The sequence below is a fragment of the Benincasa hispida genome, chromosome 7, assembly GCF_009727055.1.
Source record: "Benincasa hispida cultivar B227 chromosome 7, ASM972705v1, whole genome shotgun sequence".
Classification (NCBI taxonomy): Eukaryota; Viridiplantae; Streptophyta; class Magnoliopsida; order Cucurbitales; family Cucurbitaceae; genus Benincasa; species Benincasa hispida.
The window spans coordinates 13,224,812-13,244,965 of record NC_052355.1 but is presented as its reverse complement, the minus strand read 5'-3'; the positions used below and the strand labels follow the sequence as shown (position 1 = coordinate 13,244,965).

The window sequence follows — 20,154 nt, the reverse complement described above, 5'->3', positions numbered from 1 at the left end:
AGATTATGAAGAAATGATTTGAGGGAAAAATGGATGAACAGAGAATTGAGTTTCTTCAGTGGGTTTCTCTTTTTTTTTTTTTTTTTTTTTTTTGTAAGGGATGGAACTTCACATCTCGATCTTGATGATATAAATTCATAGCCATTCGGTTAGGTTCATGTTTTTTTTAAAAGAAAATTTAATTAGTAATTATTTTTCTAGAAAAATATCAACTTTTGTCCATAAAAGTGTGTCCCAAATATATTTTTAAGGTTAAATTATAAATATGGTCTAAATAGGTTAGTGAAAGTTGGAATTTATCCATATAGAAATTAGTCTCTATAACTCTTTATGTGTGTTCTATGGAACATATAAAATGTTGATGATATTTTATCAAATTATATGAATTAAATTTAAGTCAAAGTGAGTTTAGCTTAATAGTAATTGATATAGCCTTCTTCCCTTGAGGTCGAAGGTTCAATCCCCCATCCAACAATTGTTTTATTTAAAGTAATTATATGAATTACATTTTAATTTCTTTTAATTTCTAAACTATAGGAATTAAATTATAATTCTTCTTTAAATTATTGGGATTAAATTTGTAATTTAATTTTTTTTACTCTAAATTCAATTTTATGAAATTGCACATTATATTTATATAAGGGTCATGATCATCTATAACATTAAACTTTAAAACATTATCGTAAAATTTACTCTTTGTTAAACTTTTGTTTAAAACGTTATTAAAAAATAAGTAAGAAAATTTTCACAAATAGAAAAAATGTTAAACTATTTAAAAAATAGCGAAAAAAAAACAATGATGGACAGTGATAGCTATTAGCATCTATCAGTGATAGATTTGTATAAGTTTATATCACTGATAGATACTGATAAACTTCTATCCGCCTTTATCAATGATAAACTTCTATCCGCCTTTATCAATGATAAACTTCTATCAGTTTCTATCACTGATTGACACTAATAGACTTCTATCAGTGTTTATTAGTGATAGATTTGTATTAGTTTCCATCACTGATAGACATTGATAACAATATCTATCAAATCTAGCATCCAACTTCACGGGTAAATCAATTATTACACAAAAACTTAATGGGTGTTTAAGGACAAAAAAATTAATTTAAAATGTCCAAAATCTTAACCCTAACGGCCAAAAATCCGACGAACTCTAGCGCTGGCAGCAACAAGACATCGACAACAAGGATTAGACTACATGGATCTAAGAGTTAGAGGAAGAGAGAGAGTGAATCGAGTAGAGAGAGAAAAATCGGCTCATTAGTGCCCACGTATAACAAGATCTGAGATAGACCCGAATGACGATGGATCGACGATTGAGCATGAGTATGATGGCTGTTAGACGTTAAAGTACGTGAGTTAGAGAGACCGAGATCGGACCAAAGAAGAAGAAGAAAGCGCATGGATTAGAGAGAGACCGAGAAGAAAGCGAAGGAGAAGGAGAAAAAGAAGGAGAAGAAGAAGGAGAAGGAGAGAAAAGATGATTAAATTTTACTATTTTGTGTAAATAGTTTTTTTTTTTTATTTTTAAAAATCTCCCAAATAAGTATGGTACAATTCTTTTAGAAAAAAAAAAAAATCAACCGAGCTTATTTTTGTTTAAACTTGTGAGTTTTAATAAAAATAAAAAATAAAAAATAAATGAAGATTGAATTTTAGCACAATTTTTCTATGGTTTATTTGTGCATCGATATACTTTATTTTATACCAAACTTGATTTTATTTAAATTAGTAATATTATGGATATATTTACTTTGCTTTTAATTTTATTGAAATTAGTGACTAAATAAGAGGAAATTGAAGATAGAGTAAAGATGGTAAAATTCGTCTAAGTTTGGTTTGAACATTTAATAAAATTTAAATTTTAGAGTGCAAATTAATATAACTTGGCAAGGGTAGGGGTAAAAATTATTTTTTTTCCTTTATTTCTTTTGAGAATGATTTTAGGTTAAAAGGCATTTCTAGTCCAGCACTTTTGATTTAGTCAATAAATTAAATTTATTGCCTATTGATTTGATTGATGTAATTTTAAATTTGTCGATGATTTAGTTTATACATGGTAATGTTAACATCATATGTGGGTCATGATTTGATATCTATTTTGTTTTTTATTTTTTATTTTTTAAAATTAAGTCTATTTTACTTAAAAAAAACTACTTTTTTTAATTTTTAAAGTTTGACTTTGTTTTTATAAACATTGATAAAAAAGTAAATAACAAAACATGAAATTTAGAGGTTGAAAATGTTAATAAGCTTAATTTTTAAAAATTAAAAAACAAAAAACCAAGTTATTGCCAAACATGACCTAAGTTATTATCGAGTTGAAATTTGAAATAACATTTTTGGTTTTGGTTTTTAAACATTAAGCTCATAACATTGCTTCAACCTATAGGTTTCTTGGTTTATAGTCTATTTTCTATCAATGTCTTTAAAAAAAACCAAGTCAAATTTTAAGAACTAAAAAAAAAATTCAAAAACTTGTCGGTTTTTAGAATTTGACTATGAATTCAAGTGTTTCTTCAAAAAATGTGAAAATCATAATATATATTAATATTTAGAGGAAACAAACATAAATTTAAAGAACACAAAATACAAAACAGAGGGGTTTTTTTTTTTAAAAAAAAAAATTAAGTTCAACCTATAAGAGTGGAGATTTGAATACCTTTCTTGTTAGACAAAAATATTATGCTTTAATTAGTTAAGCTATTGTCAAGTTGAAATATGTAATAATTTAAGCCTAATTTGCTAATTATTTAACTTTCTTCTTCTTCTTTCTTTTATTATGCTTATTTTCTCACAAGTTTCTTAATCATAGTTTCCTCTTTTCTAAGTAAACATTGAATTATGAGCCAAATAGAATTTTTTGCATGAGCCAACTTGTTACAAATTAAAAAAGAAAGAGACTAGAATCATGTTCGAGAGTGATGTCAAAATGGTTAAAATCACTTTTGTCATTGTCAGAGTCCCTAGTAAAATATTTGTAATCATTTAAAATCAATTCTAATAGCATGAAAAATTCTTTTAAAAAAGTAAAATTAAACATTGATTTGATTTTGAGTTATTATAATATAGTCTGAAATAATTTTAAAATTAGTAAAAATATTTCTAACTATTTCAAAATCATTTTTAAACATATAGTAGATTATTTCAAGTTAAAGTTATAAAACTAACATAGAAAAAATTCTACAGAAGACTCTTTTATAGGGACCCAAAATTAAATGACAATAAAATTTGGTCGTCTTCTGCTGATGTCATCGTCTTGTAAAATTACTACTTTGATATATTTGTTTTTTTATAATTGTGTTTATTTTTCAATTTTTTTTCATCTTCGAACTTTAAATAACAATAAAAATAATATTTATAAGCATCATTTTTTAAAATAAAAAACTAAAATTGTTAATGCAATAAATGTTATATGGGTCAGAAGGAGAAATGGATAAGTGAGTTGAGTTGAATGGTTGCCAAACTTTTGAACACCTTTGTCACTCATTTTTTCAAATGAATTCAAATTTGTTGATTATAAAATTTAATAGTCTTTTTGTTTGTTAATTTTTATTATTAATTGTGGAAAAAGATGGAGGATTTGGAAAGAAAATAACAGAAAAAACAAAACAAGGCTGACATACAATAATAAGAAAAAGACAAAAACTGACTCAGCTCTCACTAGTATGGTAGTGAGTATATCATCTTTGTCCGAAGTGACCTAGAAGTTTACAACTCGCCTAAAAGTGTTTGGCTGTGTTTTATAGTAGCATGGCATGCATCTTTGAATTAGAGATATCCACGGGTGGGTGGGATCGAAGATGACTTCCCCATTTTTCGTTTTCGCTCTCTATTTCATTTATCTTTCTTATCAAATTTCTCACGAGAATCAAGGTAGAGGTTTTTCATGGAAAAAACCAGGGGATTGAATTCTCGGTGGGACATTTTTTCCTATTTGATTTGTAAAAAAAAAAAACCAGTTAACGTAAATCGGTAATGAGATGCCAATCCAATTGGATAAACCCAATTTGTGCAACTCCAAGAAAACCAGATTGCTGTAAGTAAGGTATAATCTGTGAATCTAACAATATACTACAATCAATTACTTGTTCTCTTCTACGACACCCTAAAACTACAATAGACTGAGTATCCCATACTAATTGTGAATGATAGGTTGGTTGTTGATATAATTATATTGTGTTAGAAGGACAATAATCCATAATAGACACTGAAAGATTATAAACATAAATTAGATATAAATTAATAAATAAAGAGTTTACAAATTAATCAAAAAGTAGGTTCTAGTAGCTCAGTCCAAATACCAGTAAAAAAATAAATAAAAACATTCCAAACTACATTTTAAAAAATCCAAATAAACATCCCAAAATCAAACCATAAAAGTATCCCCAAAACTTTTGACAAACAATGTAAATAAAAAATCCAAAATTAAATCATAAATAAGACAAAATAAATCACACAAAAACTAACTAGGTCTTAAATATATTCAAGACGATAAAATATCTTATAAAATCTACATGATGACAACCAACACTTAGATAAATAACTAGATCTACTCATCATAGTACATAAACAAATAAAGTCCAAATATACATAGATCTAGATCTTACTTGTTATGATATAATGTGTAAAAAAAAAACAAACAAACCTCCAAAGTAGTAGTAGCGGACGGCGGTGGCAACGACAGTAAGCAGTCAAGCGCGGAAGATGGCAGTGATAGTCGGTTGTGGCAAACAAAAATGGCGGTCGACAGTGATTGATCTGTTGTGGGCAGCATCACTTTAGAGAAAATGGACGATTTGGAACGTGAAGACATCATATTGAGGGAAGGGGCTTGATAAGAAGTTGACCATCATAGGAGAACATGAAGTTTTACAAGAAAAAAAATGAAGCTCAACAAGCTCAACCCAGCTCAATCGAAGCTCATGTTAAAAATTCATGAGAGAGCTTACTAAGTCAATCCAATCATGAGGCAATCAAATGCCTCAAGAACCAATGACAACAGCTAGAGCTAAAAGATTTGAGATTAAATGCTTGCTTTTAAGCTAATTTTCAGCCCATCATGAAGAGTTGCAACCCTCGAAGCTCCAAGAGTCACTTGGATACCCAAAAGTCATAATAAATCTGAAAATTCATATTCATCCACATATTTAATGCATGATGTATTAATTCATTTCAATGTATTTATATTTATTAAGGTTCATGTATGTAGTTGAAGAGTTTTTGTTGAACCTAGTCAATTAGGTGAAAATCTATGTTCTTTTAAGTTGTCTTTTCAATTAGTATAAATACCTATGTATTTTTATCATTTAAACAAGACTTTGAATTTGAATGAAATTTCCTTAGAGTTTATTCTCTCAAGTTTTACGTTTTTTCTTTGTATTCTTGTGTTTATAATGCATGTTTTAGGACTTTCAATCTAGTTTGATCAATTAGATTGTGGAAATTTTGAAATCTTGAAGTTAGGAACAAGTTCTCTTTTCTTCTTGATCATCAATCAATCTTCCAAGCCAAATCTGTTTTGCTTTCTAGGGGTTGCTTACTAATTAGTTGATCGGGGTTATTCTTATTATTGTTGTGGGAGTTCACCTTGTTTATAGGGGAGTTCTCAAATGTGATTGAGGTAGTTTCCCTAAAAAAATTATATCTTTACTTGTTTTCATTTTCATGCCATCTTTCTTTCTTTAAATCCATTCATCTATTTTCATCTTTCTGGTGACTTTTCATCTTCTCATTTTTTTTATTTTTTAATTTCATATGCTATTGTGCTTGTTGAAAACAAAAAAAAAAGTTGTAAAAAAAAGAAAAAGAAATAAATATATTTTATTATTTACTTGTGACCTTTTCGTTTTCTTTTATTTCCTTTATTTTCCAGTATACTTGCTGGAAAAATTGGAAAAAGAAATTGTCTTTTGCATCTTTCCATAATTTATTTAAGAATTTGTTTTTTGAGGTTTTGTAACTTTTCACATTTTATACTATATTGGAATATTCTTGCATGATTCTCACAAGAATACTATAAGATTTAATGAAGTTTGAGATACTAGAAGTCTTATGGTATGTTTCACAAAAGAAGAAATCATCGTGCGTTCGACAAGAGTGATGATAATTTTTGGAAGGATATTCGAGGAAGTTTTGCTGAGTTATGTAATTCGATGGATTACATATCTCAATTGAATGAAGAGATGAAGTTGAAAGTGCAAGCAAGGAAGAATCAAGTCACACAATCTGTTCCAAGTCAAGAAGATTGCCCAATTCTTCAAGATGACCAACCAATTCCAAATGATGGAGATCACTCTCAAGTTGAAAAGTAAGATTCCAATGGTGATGTTATTGAGATGAATGACGGTGATCATCAAAGTTTGAGAGATGAATTAAAAGGTGAAGTAGTTATGGAAAGTGAGGAGAAAGTTGAAATATGTGTCATGAATGAGACCATAACAAATTCTCTATAGAAAAGTGGGGCAGTATAGAAATTGAGAAAATATTAAAAAGTGAAACATTAGAGTGTGATTAAGAGTAGAAGTGAAGGAAAATATTCATGTGAGAAAAATCATGGGAGTAGTTTTCCTACTAACGTTCTTTCCTATTATTTTCCTTGTGTTTAATAGTTGCATTAAAGGCATGATGAGAGATGGTCAAGTTTGAAAATTTTCATCAAAGACGATTGGGGTGGAGTGTGCTACAAAGAAATTTCACATTTGATTTTGGAGGAGATGAAACTTTCAAACTCTTTTCTAAAGTTTGAGATGATGATTACAAAGTTGCTTTACAAGGTGATCTTAAAGATTCGAGGACGAATCTTCTTGAAGAAGGGGAGAACGATAAGAAGTTGACCATCATAGGAGAACATGAAGTTTTACAAGAGAAAAATGAAGCTCACCAAGCTCAACCTAACTCAATCAAAGCTCATGCCGAAAATTCATGGGAGAGCTTTCCAAGTCAATCTAATCATGAGGCAATCATTATGCCTCAAGGACCAATGACAAGAGCTAGAGCTAAACAATTTGAAGAGAGATTAGATGTCATGAAGAGTTGCAACCCTTGAAACTCCAAGAGTCACTTGGACACCCAAAAGTCATAATGAATATGAAAATTCATATTCATCTACATATTTAGTGCTTGATGTATTAATTTATTTCAAGGTATTTACATTTATTAAGGTTGTAGTTGAAGAGTTATTATTGAACCTAGTCAATTTGGTGAAAAGTTGTATTCTTTCAAGTTGTCTTTTCAATTAGTATAAATATCTATGTACTTTTGTCATTTGAACAAGACTTTGAATTTGAATGAATTTTCTTTAGAGTTTATTCTCTCAAGCTTTATGTTTTTTCTTTATATTCTTGTGTTTATAATGCATATTTTAGGACTTTCAATCTAGTTTGATCAATTAGATTGTGGAAAGTTCGATCAATCTTCCAAGCCAAATTTGCTTAGTTTTCTTGGGGTTGCTTACCAATTAGTTAATCGGGGTTATTCTTATTACTGATGTGGGGGTTCACTTTGTTTAGGGTGAGTTCTCAAATGTGATTGAGATAATTCCCTTTAACAGGGCTTTTTGGGACCAGAAACTCGTAGATTGGGTCCATGAGTTCCTACAATGTGGCAGTAGACGATAGACGAATTTTGACCATGGAACGTGGTAATCAACTGGTACACAAATCGTGGACCAGGCCACGTTTACAATGATTTCATGGGCTAGGTCCATGATTTCACTTAAGTAGATGGGATATGTTTTTCGAAAATTGTGTATCACGTCCACGATCCTCTTCCACCTTATTTTTTACATTATTTATTTAAATAAAAAAATTTTAAAAATAATAATAAAAAAAATAAAAAAACCGTAATCGGTAAACCCTCGAATCTCATGCCTCAAATTTGAACCTTCTCACTTTGTTCCTCAATTCTCACGCACTCTCAGGTTTCAGCTACCCTCTTCAATCTTCATTTCACCCTTCACCACAATCTTTCTCCCTCTAACATTACACAACCCTCAATCGCACACCCCAAGATTCTCATTCGCCTGCTTCTAGGTTCGTTCGCAATTCATTTTGGTGAGCATTTAATGGTGATTCGATTGTTATAGTCCTTGTTTTGTTCATTATCGATACATAGCAGCGTTCCATCTTGCAGACATGCGGTTGTATTACGGAGCCAAAGAGATCCTAAAGATTCAAAAATTTCGAAGAATTGTGTCCTATACTGGATTCTATCTTTTCGTTTCCGTTTTGAGCTACGCTTATACAAGCAATACGTGAGTTCAGAGTTTTTCGACACTTTTATTCCTTGTTCTTATCTAATTTTTGTTCTGGGTTTTGCAGAACTAGAGCTGGGTATTCTCGAGGAGATCAATTTTATGCTTCTTACCCTGCTGGAACAGAGCTCTTGACAGACACTACGAAGGTTTTAGCATTCTTTGATTTGGGTTTCACTTTTTTGAATGTTCTAAAACTCGTGCTAATTTTCCATATTGTTTTCTATAGTTGTACAAAGCTGCTCTTGGGAATTGCTTTGAAATAGAGGAATGGGGTCCAATTGAATTCTACATCATGTCTAAACATTTTGAACGTCAAGGAAAATCGCCTTATGCATATCATTCTGTAAGTTTTCCTTGTCTATGGTTGGTGTTCTTCTAGTGTGGGGCATAATTTGATTGCTTCTGAGTATTGAATTTTTATATATTCCACTGATTTTCTAGTCATATTTTGTGTTCAATTTGATGATATCAGTATGGGAGTTAGGGGAAGTGATCATATAGAAGTTGGGTAAATAGTAGTAATGCATGAAACTCTGAAATTTTGTTGGTGTGTCAAGAGTTCAAGAATGTTGTTAAGATGAAAAAGTACCCTTTTCTGAAGTCATTGATGACAATGAAATGAGAAGAGCATGATAATTTCTAGGTTTCGTTAACTGTAGCAAAAAGGATGAAAGAATTATAAAGCTCAATTGTTCAGTTTGAAATCAGCTGGATCGAGAAACTATTTGTTCAAGATGTGAAAAGAAACCAATGTTCAAAGTTACAAAGTCCCACACCATAAAAGAAATCAATAAAATTAAACAATCAATCACTCAAAATAAATTACTAGGGATATAGAAAGCAGTGAACCAATCGATCAATCAGCTGTATGAATGTTCTATCTGAAAGTATACAAATTATAAGATGATATTGAACCTTGGATCTAAATGAATTGTAGTCCAATTTTAGTGTCTTCTAACGTTTCATTTCTATCTTGCGGATGATATCCATTTCTTGTCTTGGTTATTGAATTTTTTTAACTTCTTTTCCTCCAATTTTCTCTGTTGCATAATTTTATATAAAACAATTATTGTTAAGTGCTCCCAAACTAGAAGTTCAGGATTTTTGCCCTTTCCCATTTGGTGTGTTTTTCAAGTTCAGTATGCAAGTTTCACACTTTGCAATGTACAAAATCTAGTGTTAAAATGATTTATAACAAATAAGATTAAACATTGCCACATGAACACTTAAAAAGAAAGTTGATGCATAAGATGAACACATCATCATTTTTTTTTCTGATCAGAGATGAAGCTTTTTCCTTTTCAGATAAGAAACTATTTCATTGATTGATAAAATATCCAAAGGTATACAAAAGAGTCCCGATTGAAGGGAATCCAAAAGATATTTCCAATTTGTAATAAGGTAATGGAAAACTGACTCTTAATGGCTGGTAAATGAGGGATGAGCTTTTTCTGGAGCACTTTTATCTACATCCTCATCCTAACAACTTTAGGGTTGTACTGATTAAAGTGTTAAAGCCTTTTTGCGAGACTTTTAAAGGGAAGTTCATATCCAGGCCATTACCACTAAGTTGCCCATCTTTGTTTAAATTCTTGCAGCAATACATGGCACATCTTCTGTCTCATGGACAACTTGATGGAAGTGGGTAGAAAAACATCAAATCAACCAACGACCAAAGAGCTTGAACTTGTTTACTAGTATGTGCATGAGACTACTCACTTCAAAGCTTAAATTCTACTATTTTGAATTTTAAGTATCCAGTTTCTAGATGACGACTAAGCATAGCCCAGTTAGTTAGGTCACTGATAACCTCATTTATGCAAGTCATAGGTTTAAATCTTCACCACTTTATTTGAATTTTATTATTCTTTAAATAATATATGCATTGATTGCCCTTCTCTTATACCAAAAATTTGTAATTGACATGAAACAAGATTGATGTCCACCTCTTCAATTGTTCCTATTTTCGATATATTGTAGGATGCTATGGTTGAATCATAAGTATCTCTCTGGGATCTGTGCTATGTATGCGTGTGTATATTATAAATATTTTAGGGGTTTAAATTTACTTCTTTCTTTCTTTCTTTTTATTTTTGGTAAAGAAACATTTCATTGATATATGAAAATAGGGATAAGACCCTTGTGAAAAATTACATCAGGGATTGCCAATTGCTCTCTAAAAAGGATAACCTGAAATGACTAAAATGTTGCTTAGTTTTGCACCAAGAAAAAGCAGTAGATAAAATCGTATCCATAAAACAATGGAAGGGGGAAGATAAGTCATTAAAAAGACGATTATTCCTTTCTCTCCACGACTGCCAGAAAAAAGCATGCACAATAGCCAACCAAACTGTCTTCTTGTTACCACCAAATGAAAGACCCACCAAAATAGAAGCTAGAGTATTAGAGATTGAATTAGGGCAAATAAAGTACCACCCAAAAGAAGACAAAATAGTATCCCAAAAATTTGTAGCAAACAGACAATGGAAAAACAGATGAACTAAAGATTTAGCCCGTTGATGACACATGTGGCACCAAGATGGAGAGAGACACATATAAGGAAGACGACGCTGCAAACGGTCAGCAGTATTGATGGCACCCAAGCTAAGCTCCCAAAGAAAAATTTTGATCCGCTTAGGATAGTAGTCTTTCCAAATCATCCAGTAAATATCCAAGGAGGCCGAAGTCCCAATATCCATCAAATCAACCATAAGGGATTTAACAGAAAAGGCATGAGAAGGATCCAGAGGCCAAATCTAGGAATCAAGGGAAGAGCATAACCTGACAGACAACAAATAGTGTGACAAAGTGGTCCATTCCGCAATTTCCAACTCAGTAAGATTATGGCGAAGATTGAGATCCCAAGCATGAGAGGATGAGTTCCACAAGATAGCCATCGAAGCCTCTGGCTGTTGTGCAAGGCGATAAAGCCGTGGAAACATAGCTGATAGGATACCACAGTTAAGCCAAGAGTCATACCAAGAAGAAGTAGAAGGACCATCACCAAGCGTATGACGAATACGGGAAGCCATTAAACCAATATTTTGACAAATAAACCTCCAAGGTGCCTTAAAAGAGGTATGAGAGATAGGAGTAGGCCATATACAATCGATAGAATAGTATTTGGCCACAATAAAAGACCTCCCTAATGCATCATGCTCAGAAAAAAATCGCCCAAGTCCAAGGGTAGAATTTCTATGCTTAAAATTGCCAATACCAAGGCCTCCCAGCAATTGAGGGCGCTGAGATATTTCCCAATTCACATTATGTATGCCAACATCATCATGAGAATCCTCCCAAAAGAAGTCTTGAACCAGCTTATCAAGGCAACTAATAACAAGAGGGAACCCTGAATAAAGATAAGTAATATATAGGGAGATTAGAGAGGGTAGCCTGTATGAAAGTGTGTTTGCCACCCTTCGAAATATAAGCACATTTCCAATTATGAAGCTTGTGCTGAATTCTCTCCATCACCAGTTGCCAGAAAGTTACATGATTGGGATTACCACCCAAAGGGAGGCCAAGGTAAGTAAAAGGCTCGTAATCCCGCTTGAAACCAAAAGAGTTAACCAACCAATCAAATTCAGAATCAAGAACATGAATACCTAGGAGCTCACTCTTAGCCAAATTAATTTCTAGACCAGATGCCCATTAAAAAATACGGACAACATCAAACAAGTTCTGCAAAGCATGTCGCTCGGCAATGGAGAATAACAATGTATCATCAGCAAATTGTAAATAATTTAGAGAAAAAGACGAATGACCAACAGGGTAGAAAAGAAATAAAATTATCCATGCATTATTTATCAAACTTGTGTAAACTTCCTCAAATATTAGTTTTACAAAATGGACAATTAGAGTAAATGCATGGATAATTTTCAAAAGAAAATATAAATGAATAAACTAAATTGATTCATTTATGAAACTTTGGGTGTTTAATTGATACGATTCTTCTCCTCTAAGAAAAATAATTGATAAAATTATAAATTTTACACGAGATTTTTCTTAACAGAATATAATGGAGAGTGTGAATTGATACATTTATAAAAGTTAATGGTTTAAATTAATACAACTATTAGTTCAGAATGTAAGCTCATACAAACCCCAAAGTTTAGAAATATAAATGGATGTTTTCCCTTGTGTTTACATATGGTTAAAAGATTAGTTTTAGGTCAAGATGCTTATACAACAATGTTTTATGTCAAATATAATGTTCTAGGTGAACATAAATGGATTTTTGCAGCCCTGTGTGCTGGATAATTTGATTGCAGCCGACAGTGGGCAAAAGAGCAGCTACTGAAATGGTAAGATTGGGGAAGAATTTGGCCTATAATCATCTCAATGTGAGTCAGTTTCAACAGCCAGATCAAGAAAGCCAGCCTGTTCTGTAACAATCAAACCTTCACTATATTGCCAGAGCCTCCAACAAATCCACGTTCAACAAGAAATTACAGAAATTGCTTAATGTCGGCATAATTTCCTCTCGTTCATCTCAGAAAGACAATCTTTGCCAATGTTGTTTCAACTCCTTTACATAACTATAGAGCATGTGTAGTGAATTTTGCTTCAAGTAACCCCTCTTAGTAAGATTACAAGTTGTAGGCAAAAGATTGTGAACATTTGATTGTTCTTTACATATTCATTGTGCTAAAAGTGTATTAATGTTCAATTTAATTTGAACTAGTGTCTAGCATCATTGTGTTCAACAAATATCCTCCCACATGTCCAACAAAAAACTAAAAAAGAAGAAAAAAAACTATTGAATAGTTCTTTTGTTTATGCTTTTCAAAAAAGCACAAGAAACTATAGTTTTCAACTAAAAATTTTAATAAAAAAATAAGTAGAATGTACCGAATATTTCTTATTAATTAAACCAAAACTATAGGATGTGTTAGGCATAACTCTTAGAAAAGTATTCTTTAAACAAAAAATGTTTCTATAAGCATTTTTTTTTAAAAAAAAAAAGAAAAAAAGAAAAAAAGAAAAAAGAAAGTAATTTAGAGTGTTCAATATAGGTTTTTTAATGATTTAAGATGATCAAATGTACAAAATTTTAATATGTGAAAAAGTCGTTTCCATAGATCGTTCATTGAGGTACAAAATTCATTTGGATTTGTCATTTTAGTGTTGATAATTGTGTGAGGCGCAAAGTCTAGAGAGTCAATTATATGTTGTTATCAACCAAATTTTGCATAAATATAATTTTGTGTCCATGGAATTACCTTGCATCCTCTCCAAGTTATTAATCATGTTGTGCATTTGAAGCTTTTCTTTGTTTTTGTTAGTAGCTTGGGAGATTCTCTTGAAGGGATTCAAATAGGTTCTCCTCCATGGACCTTTTTTTCTTGTGTTGTATGCGCCTTTTCTATGCATTTGGTTTGTTTTCTCTTAATTGATTTGGTTATATTTGTGTTTTTATCATGTCTTGAAATCGGTTTTGAGGTCCATATCATTTTATTGCAATTCAATACTCTTTTGAAACAAATATTTTGATTAATTTAAAATTACTGTTTGGAGAAACTCTCAAGAGATGGATTATCCAAAAATGACTTTTCTATAATATTTATTTAGTTATCAAGATATTCTTAGATAACATTTTATAAGATCGTTTTCAAATAAAGAAAAAATGAACCAACTTATTTTCGAATATAGTAAAATGTCATTATCTATCAGTGATAGATTGCGATAAATCGTCAGACATCTATCAGTGTCTAATAGATGTCTATTGTGGTCTATTGTCCACCGATAGATATATATCGTGGTCTATTACTGATAGACTGACATTTTACTTGAAGTATTTTCGGTAGTTTTACCATTTAAAACAATTATCCCATTTTTTATCATCTAAAATAATTTAATAAGTTATAAACACCATTTTTTATCATTTTTTATCATTTAATAAGCTATACTATAAACACACGTTAAATTACTATTATTTTTCAGGAGTGCTTATAGAAACAAAATGATTGCGTTTAAAAAGTATATTTCCATAAGTTATTCCAAAAACATTAAACAGTCCAACAAAAAAAAAGTTATCAAATTTTAAGAATACATAAAAAATGTAACCATTCAGAATTGTTATTTGCTATAAATCAATTATTCGTTGCTAGGAACTAAAAAAAACAAATATATTTTTTTTAATTTTCAGGAATGTTTTATGTATAGATTATAAGATACGTTAAAATGCCATGTTACTTTATGGTTCTACGTAGATTGAGGCCAAGATTAGGGTTCACAACAAAACCAACAAAATTGACAAACAAATACGATTCGATCGGTTTAAAATATCGGTAAAACCAAAAGATGATGGTGCCACACAAGTGTATAATGCATACAAGCATATTTAAAAGTGAATCTAAAATGATTGAAATCTCTTCTCATTTTCAAAATCTCTAAAAAAAAATGATCTTAATTATTCGAAATCAATTTTATTAGTATAAAAATTATGTTTAAAAGAGTAAAATATTAATTGAGTGATTAAAAATGTGTTCCGAAGTGGATGATTGACAAAAGTTAGCTGGTTCTTTAAGAAGTCACATTTTCTAGCTTCCAATCTTCATCAAGTGTTTTGAAGTAGCATGAGAGTATCAAGCACTTTCCAACACTTTGCAATAAAATCACAGTTAGAGAAGCAAATTCTCACTAGATCTAAAAACCATGCTAACATATCTGAGCCAAATAGCATAAATTTGATCCTTAATTTTGCATTATATAGCATTTCTTGTACACATTTCTCCTTGTACTACCATCAAGTCAGTTATGGCAATTACTTTCAATGGCCCAGCCAGTGGAAACATATAGCAACATAGAAGTTAAATGGAAAGTTCAAAGGTGTATGAATGAGTGTAATTTTACAAATTAAGAATCTGAGGAAGGCTAGCAATGTTGTATTCTTTCCTTCCTACAAGGAAAAGCAAACAAGTTATATAATTTGAGAATATTCTGATCACTAAAGTGTGAAAGGGTAATTGCATTAAATAGCACTTTCATGAAAAATAATTAAGCAACACTCTTAAAAGATTGCAAATATAGCAAAATCTATCAATGATGGACTTTATCGCTGATAGACCCCTACTAGGAATATGATCTATCACTGATAGACCTCTATTAGCAATATAGTCCATCACTGATAGACTTCAAAAACAAAATCTAAATTTTACTATATCTATAAATTCTTTTACATTGTGCTATATCTGCAAATACTTTGGATCTGATTGCTATATTTGCAATTGCCCCAAAGTAAAAACTATAAGTCAGTGTTACTTACCTTGCAACCCTTCCCATTATTAATCCACCCATTTAGAACAATTTATGCTAGCACTCCTCAACAGGTTATAACTATTGCAATTTACTTGAACAGAACCGTTCCGAACAGGTAATGAATAAGCAGGTCCAGGAGGGTTTAGAAGCGCTGCACGTTCGGCCGAAGCTGCATTTCGCTGTTCAGTTTTACGTTTTTCATCATCATCATCTTCATCTATTGGTGTATATATTCGCTCCCTATGATAGTCGAAGATAAGCAAACGAGAAGGTGGTGATGTTAAACAAACGAAACAAAAGGTGAAATTTGTAATACATACATGTTTGTTCAAACACTAATTATATACCTAGGCAAGGAGGCATGCTTCCTTAGAAGTGGACTGCCTCTCGCATCTTTACCAGAGCGTTCCTCAAGATGATCAAATTGTCGCTTGAATCGATCAATTCCACTAATTTAAACATTTTTAAAGTTAAACAAAAGAAATTAATATTATCCCTTCCAAATAACCGATTAATAAATCAGTAAGAGTTTGTTACCTGGGATACAAAAAGTGACTCCCAGAGCCTTGAAGGTATTCCTGTAGCATCTGAGGGTGATACTCTAAAATCTGTCAAATTTCAAAGAATAGTTTGAGTGGGCTAATCAGAAATGCTTGAGACCCAAAAGTAAAGAAAACCTGTGCAGCAGTTATATAAAGCAATCATTTAATGAGGGTCATACTTCTCTATAAATAAGCTCTCTAACATCATCTTTGGTCAACTTTCTTCTTTCAAACTCAAACTCAAGTTTTGAGATAGGTTGCCTGGATGGTTCATCCTTCAGATTTGCCAGTCCATGGAAATAAGGATCAGCTAATGCCTACACAAAAGAACATGAGAGATTCATAAGTTCTGCAAAAAGTGATGATAATTAAAAGAGGTGTTAAAGATTAGTATCACTGAATCCCACCTCCTCTGCAGAAGGACGATCTTCGGGATCAAATGCAAGTAGACGTTCAAGTAAACGAAGAGCTAGTGGATCTGCATTAGGGAACTTTTGCGACAGAGGTATTGGATTCTTTTTTCTCATGCCACTCAAATACCTTTTAGCCTTTTCATTACGAATCTATAAGTAAGAACAACGTCAGTTTATAATCAGGATCAGAGCCCAATATACGAAAAATGTAAAGATAAAATCTGAAATAGAAACCTTAGCAATACATTCAGCTGAAGGAGTACCAAGTAAGTCAGTTATTAGATCCAGCTCATGGACAACACTTTTCCCAGGAAACAAAGGCTTGCTTGCCAACATTTCAGCAAAAATACATCCTATGCTCCAAATATCAATAGCTGGTGTATACTACAAATTGTAGTCAATGAAAATATGTTAGGTAAACGTGGGAGACCTTGGTCAGATCAGTACATGAAGTTCCCTTTATAAAACCATGTTCAACCATTTTGGTTTAACTACAGTTCTTTGCATGATTTTGAACGATTGAAACAACAAAAAGCTCAGAGAAACAACAAATCATATTGTACAAAATAAGATTACAGTGGACATGATAGGGAAATTCATTTTTGCTCTACTAAAATTAAAATAGACCATTCAGGATATTACAGTTCACTTCTTTATCCTACTTAATCATGACATTAAGTAGGGTTGGGAATTTATTATTTGTAGGCGGCTGTGAAAACATATGGTCAGACTATACAACTTGGACATACAAGAGTTCTTTACTTCAGAAAATGAAGTAAGCTATTTATAAATCTATAGCAGCTTATTAACAAATATGGAAATGTGAATATCACATCATGAAGCAAAGGATGGGTGTTAGAGTTAAAGCGTGAGCTGATATAGGTTAGGAACTTGGGATATATTTGATCTTTTATACATGTTCTTTAACATTCCCTAACTTGACAAAAGGACTATTATATGGGATTGGATGGAAACAACACTATAGAAACTCAAGCCTCTTTCTCTAATACCAAACTATAGACCTAAAATCTTAAGCTGAGACGTAAAATATATTTAAAATTTTATACACATTCCAAAAAGTGGGCTTGTAATATGCAAACTATATTGAAAAGATTCTTTGAAATAAATAAATAAGGTAACCACAAAATGTGGAAATAAATGGGATTGCTAATGCACAATACACTTTTCAGGTTGTTCACAATTCTCCACGAGTGAGACTAGCATTAGTCAAGCTTGTACTTCTTTCATTCTCGATCTAAGTCATAAGTGGAATTCATAATAGAAGAAACCATAAAAATATTTACTTCCATTTCTAAAATTAATCTTCAATTTTCATACTTTTAAACACTGGATTGCACATTAAGAAACTGAAAGGCGTGTTCGTCATAAAAGGGACAGAGGTGTGTATGAGAGAGAGACAAAGTCTCCAGTGCACAGCCAAAAACATTTTTAAAGAGCCAAAGCATCTGTCTGATAGTCCAACTGACTGCTCAGAGGTGTATGTCTGGCTATCTATCTGAGAGCAAGTGGGAGAGAGAGAAGGGGCAAAGCCAGCTTCAATTATATCAAAGATTTTTCACGCTCACATGATTAATGATTGAGCTTCTTTTTCTTCACCTTTTTATTAAAAGGAAGGCACATGATTGACCTTAGGAGGAGATTATGAAAGAAAATTGCCAGCAGTATAACTGAACAAGAGAAGGTGACAGACAAAACAAAATAGAAACAGGCAGATAGAGGACAAAATCACCGATTACATACTGCAAATATTAAAGAAACATGGTTGGAAAGCAGACTGTAGAGCAAGATACCCTTTACTTACCTTTGAGAAAAAGGAACCACAGAGTTCAGGAGCACGGTACCATCGAGTAGCGACATAATCCTTGAAAGAAGCAATTAAAGTCAGTTAAATCAAACTGGTTCAGATCAACTTGCAAAAAGCTTGTAATTCCTAGGATGAATTTAAACCATTTTTGTCTTGGTACAAAAAGAAACACATACTGTCCAAAAAATAGCAGATGGGGCATCACTAAAAGATGCACGAGCAAGTCCAAAGTCACAGATCTTCAGCTTGCAGTCTGCATTGGCAAGTATATTCTTCGGCTTCAAATCTCTATGGAACACATGAGCTGAAAACCAACAAAATAAGTCAGATGTTATGAGTGTGTAGAAAGATATTTCACCAAAGCCAGACAAAACATAAGAGGCCCAACCTGAATGTATATACTTCAAAGCTCTAAGAAGTTGATACAAGAAAAACTGATGATGCTGAGGAGTGAGATCATCATTAGTCTTGAGTACATGATGAAGATCACACTCCATCAACTCAAAAACAATATACAAATCTTTGAACTCCCTTCTGGAAGGAGGGAGCATTATATGTTTAATATCAACAATATCAGGATGCCGAAGAAACCGAAGGAGCTTAATTTCTCTAAGAATCCGTGTGGCATCAGAAACATGCTCAAAGACATTATTTATCTTCTTGATAGCAACTTTCTCACCAGAATGAGTGTCTACAGCAGATGCAACAACTCCATAGCTCCCTCTACCAATAACTTCTTCAATCTCATATTGAGTAGCTTCACCATATTCGGTGAAAAATTCCTTTTCAATCATATTCTGATAGCAATGACAAAAGTTAAAATCAGTACCACAGATCATAAGGGGGGGTTGTGGAAGACATAAATTGAACAAAAATCCTTCTTCCTTGATCTATCTATAATAAGACAATTACAGCAATCAAACCATAAGAGATTTCAGCGAGAATGCCTTTCCAATTCCAATAAAAGACGCCCAGAAGCGTAAGAAATAAAGAAATGACCCAATAATACCTCTAAAGAGTCAATAAAACTTTGAACAGTTCAAGTCAATTACAATCACAAACGATGGGGGGCATTATTGAACTGTTCTTCAATTTCCATTTCTCCCCCAACAAGGAAGAGTCAACCCAACATCAAATCGGAAAGATTCAACACAAGAAACTAAATAAAAGATCGAACACGATCATCAATTACAGAGTGTTATCGGTTATGTAAAACGACAAAAAACAATCAAACCCTTAATAGCTAGAAACAAACAAAGCCCTCGAAATGCGGGCCTTATCCTCTGAAATTCTGATTGCGAGGAACCCGATTAATGGCGAATAAACTAACCTTGTGAAGGGGTCCACAGTCCACAGAGGCGTGTTCTGATGGTTTTCAAAGCGAAAAGAAATGGGAATCGAAATCGAAGAAGGTATGAATATGAAAATCAAAATCAAACCCAGTTCTGAGGGCGGAAGAAGAAGAGAGGAGGAAAAAGGAATGAAGAAGAAGGTGAGTGATCGATGACTCCATTAATGGACTAAGTTGAAGGTCTGGTAAAATCAAGTCTACCATTTTATTTCTCTTTTGGCTGCGTCTTTTTCAAATAAAGTTGGAAACTATTGAATGATTTTTTATTTTATTTTTGACTTTATTTAAAATTCAACTTCAAGTTTTTTGGATGATAATGAACGCTAATGTGCCACGTTAATGTAACGTGTTTCTTAAACGCATATATAAAAGATGCTATTTAATCTATTTGGTCAACTTTAATAATCTTTTAAAATTTTCAATTTTAATTTTAATGTCTTATCGAAGAGCAATGAATAGGTCATAAAGATGTCCACGGGACGGAATGGGGTCAG

At 32.0% G+C, this 20,154-nt stretch overlaps 4 protein-coding genes across 13 annotated transcripts in view; 1 reads left to right on the top strand and 3 right to left on the bottom strand.

The window, feature by feature from the left end:
* The window catches only part of LOC120082103 (serine carboxypeptidase-like 50), a 1,826-nt gene extending 1,750 nt beyond the window's left edge, over positions 1 to 76 (bottom strand). Inside the window, exon 1 of one of the 2 annotated variants that reach the window (XM_039037330.1) lies at positions 8 to 76. The gene's annotated coding sequence lies outside the window, so the exon portion shown is untranslated. Of the gene's footprint in view, positions 1 to 2 lie in introns of both variants that reach the window. The other variant, XM_039037331.1, reaches the window with a different exon arrangement.
* A 7,787-nt stretch (positions 77 to 7,863) lies between these two features.
* LOC120082001 lies at positions 7,864 to 12,952 on the top strand. 8 transcript variants are annotated; one of them, XR_005483012.1, is made up of 7 exons: positions 7,864 to 8,066; positions 8,146 to 8,266; positions 8,334 to 8,415; positions 8,496 to 8,612; positions 9,575 to 9,670; positions 9,868 to 9,966; positions 12,513 to 12,952. XR_005483012.1 is itself a non-coding variant. In XM_039037208.1 (6 exons), the coding sequence occupies exons 2-5, from the start codon at positions 8,148 to 8,150 to the stop codon at positions 9,916 to 9,918; spliced, it is 369 nt and encodes a 122-aa protein (XP_038893136.1). In that variant the 5' UTR covers positions 7,867 to 8,066; positions 8,146 to 8,147; the 3' UTR covers positions 9,919 to 9,966; positions 12,513 to 12,952. The 8 variants fall into 8 exon arrangements, 5 of the variants coding, with proteins under 5 accessions (XP_038893135.1, XP_038893136.1, XP_038893133.1 ...); XR_005483011.1 differs by having other exon boundaries at positions 12,489 to 12,952; XR_005483010.1 differs by lacking the exon at positions 12,513 to 12,952 and having other exon boundaries at positions 9,868 to 10,316.
* On the bottom strand, positions 11,026 to 13,519 carry LOC120080986. Its single transcript, XM_039035667.1, has 3 exons — positions 13,492 to 13,519; positions 11,704 to 11,904; positions 11,026 to 11,618 (listed from the first exon to the last, which is right to left on the bottom strand). The coding sequence occupies exons 1-3, from the start codon at positions 13,517 to 13,519 to the stop codon at positions 11,026 to 11,028; spliced, it is 822 nt and encodes a 273-aa protein (XP_038891595.1).
* A 1,420-nt stretch (positions 13,520 to 14,939) lies between these two features.
* On the bottom strand, positions 14,940 to 19,861 carry LOC120081856 (mitogen-activated protein kinase 9-like). Of its 2 annotated transcripts, none has more exons than XM_039037030.1 (11): positions 19,640 to 19,861; positions 18,698 to 19,106; positions 18,486 to 18,613; positions 18,307 to 18,366; positions 16,719 to 16,868; positions 16,479 to 16,634; positions 16,251 to 16,388; positions 16,067 to 16,137; positions 15,877 to 15,978; positions 15,537 to 15,769; positions 14,940 to 15,170 (listed from the first exon to the last, which is right to left on the bottom strand). In XM_039037030.1, the coding sequence occupies exons 2-10, from the start codon at positions 19,101 to 19,103 to the stop codon at positions 15,556 to 15,558; spliced, it is 1,425 nt and encodes a 474-aa protein (XP_038892958.1). In that variant the 5' UTR covers positions 19,104 to 19,106; positions 19,640 to 19,861; the 3' UTR covers positions 14,940 to 15,170; positions 15,537 to 15,555. The 2 variants fall into 2 exon arrangements, with proteins under 2 accessions (XP_038892958.1, XP_038892959.1); XM_039037031.1 differs by lacking the exon at positions 19,640 to 19,861 and adding an exon at positions 19,319 to 19,556.
* Between the last annotated feature and the right edge of the window lie 293 nt (positions 19,862 to 20,154).

What these genes read in the sequence shown, in the direction of transcription:
- LOC120082001 (XM_039037208.1), top strand. Translation starts at nt 8,148, where the DNA reads ATGCGGTTGTATTACGGAGCCAAAGAGATCCTAAAGATTCAAAAATTT. An exon ending in TACGCTTATACAAGCAATAC is followed by an intron (nt 8,267 to 8,333) that starts GTGAGTTCAGAG and finishes TGGGTTTTGCAG; the next exon opens with AACTAGAGCTGGGTATTCTC. An exon ending in TCTTGACAGACACTACGAAG is followed by an intron (nt 8,416 to 8,495) that starts GTTTTAGCATTC and finishes TGTTTTCTATAG; the next exon opens with TTGTACAAAGCTGCTCTTGG.
- LOC120080986 (XM_039035667.1), bottom strand. Translation starts at nt 13,519, where the DNA reads ATGATTAATAACTTGGAGAGGATGCAAG. An exon ending in TAACTTGGAGAGGATGCAAG is followed by an intron (nt 11,905 to 13,491) that starts GTAATTCCATGG and finishes CATCTGGTCTAG; the next exon opens with AAATTAATTTGGCTAAGAGT. An exon ending in CAAGCTTCATAATTGGAAAT is followed by an intron (nt 11,619 to 11,703) that starts GTGCTTATATTT and finishes ATCTTTATTCAG; the next exon opens with GGTTCCCTCTTGTTATTAGT.
- LOC120081856 (XM_039037030.1), bottom strand. Translation starts at nt 19,103, where the DNA reads ATGATTGAAAAGGAATTTTTCACCGAATATGGTGAAGCTACTCAATAT. An exon ending in GAGAGCTTATTTATAGAGAA is followed by an intron (nt 16,138 to 16,250) that starts GTATGACCCTCA and finishes GAAATTTGACAG; the next exon opens with ATTTTAGAGTATCACCCTCA. An exon ending in AGTCACTTTTTGTATCCCAG is followed by an intron (nt 15,979 to 16,066) that starts GTAACAAACTCT and finishes TGTTTAAATTAG; the next exon opens with TGGAATTGATCGATTCAAGC.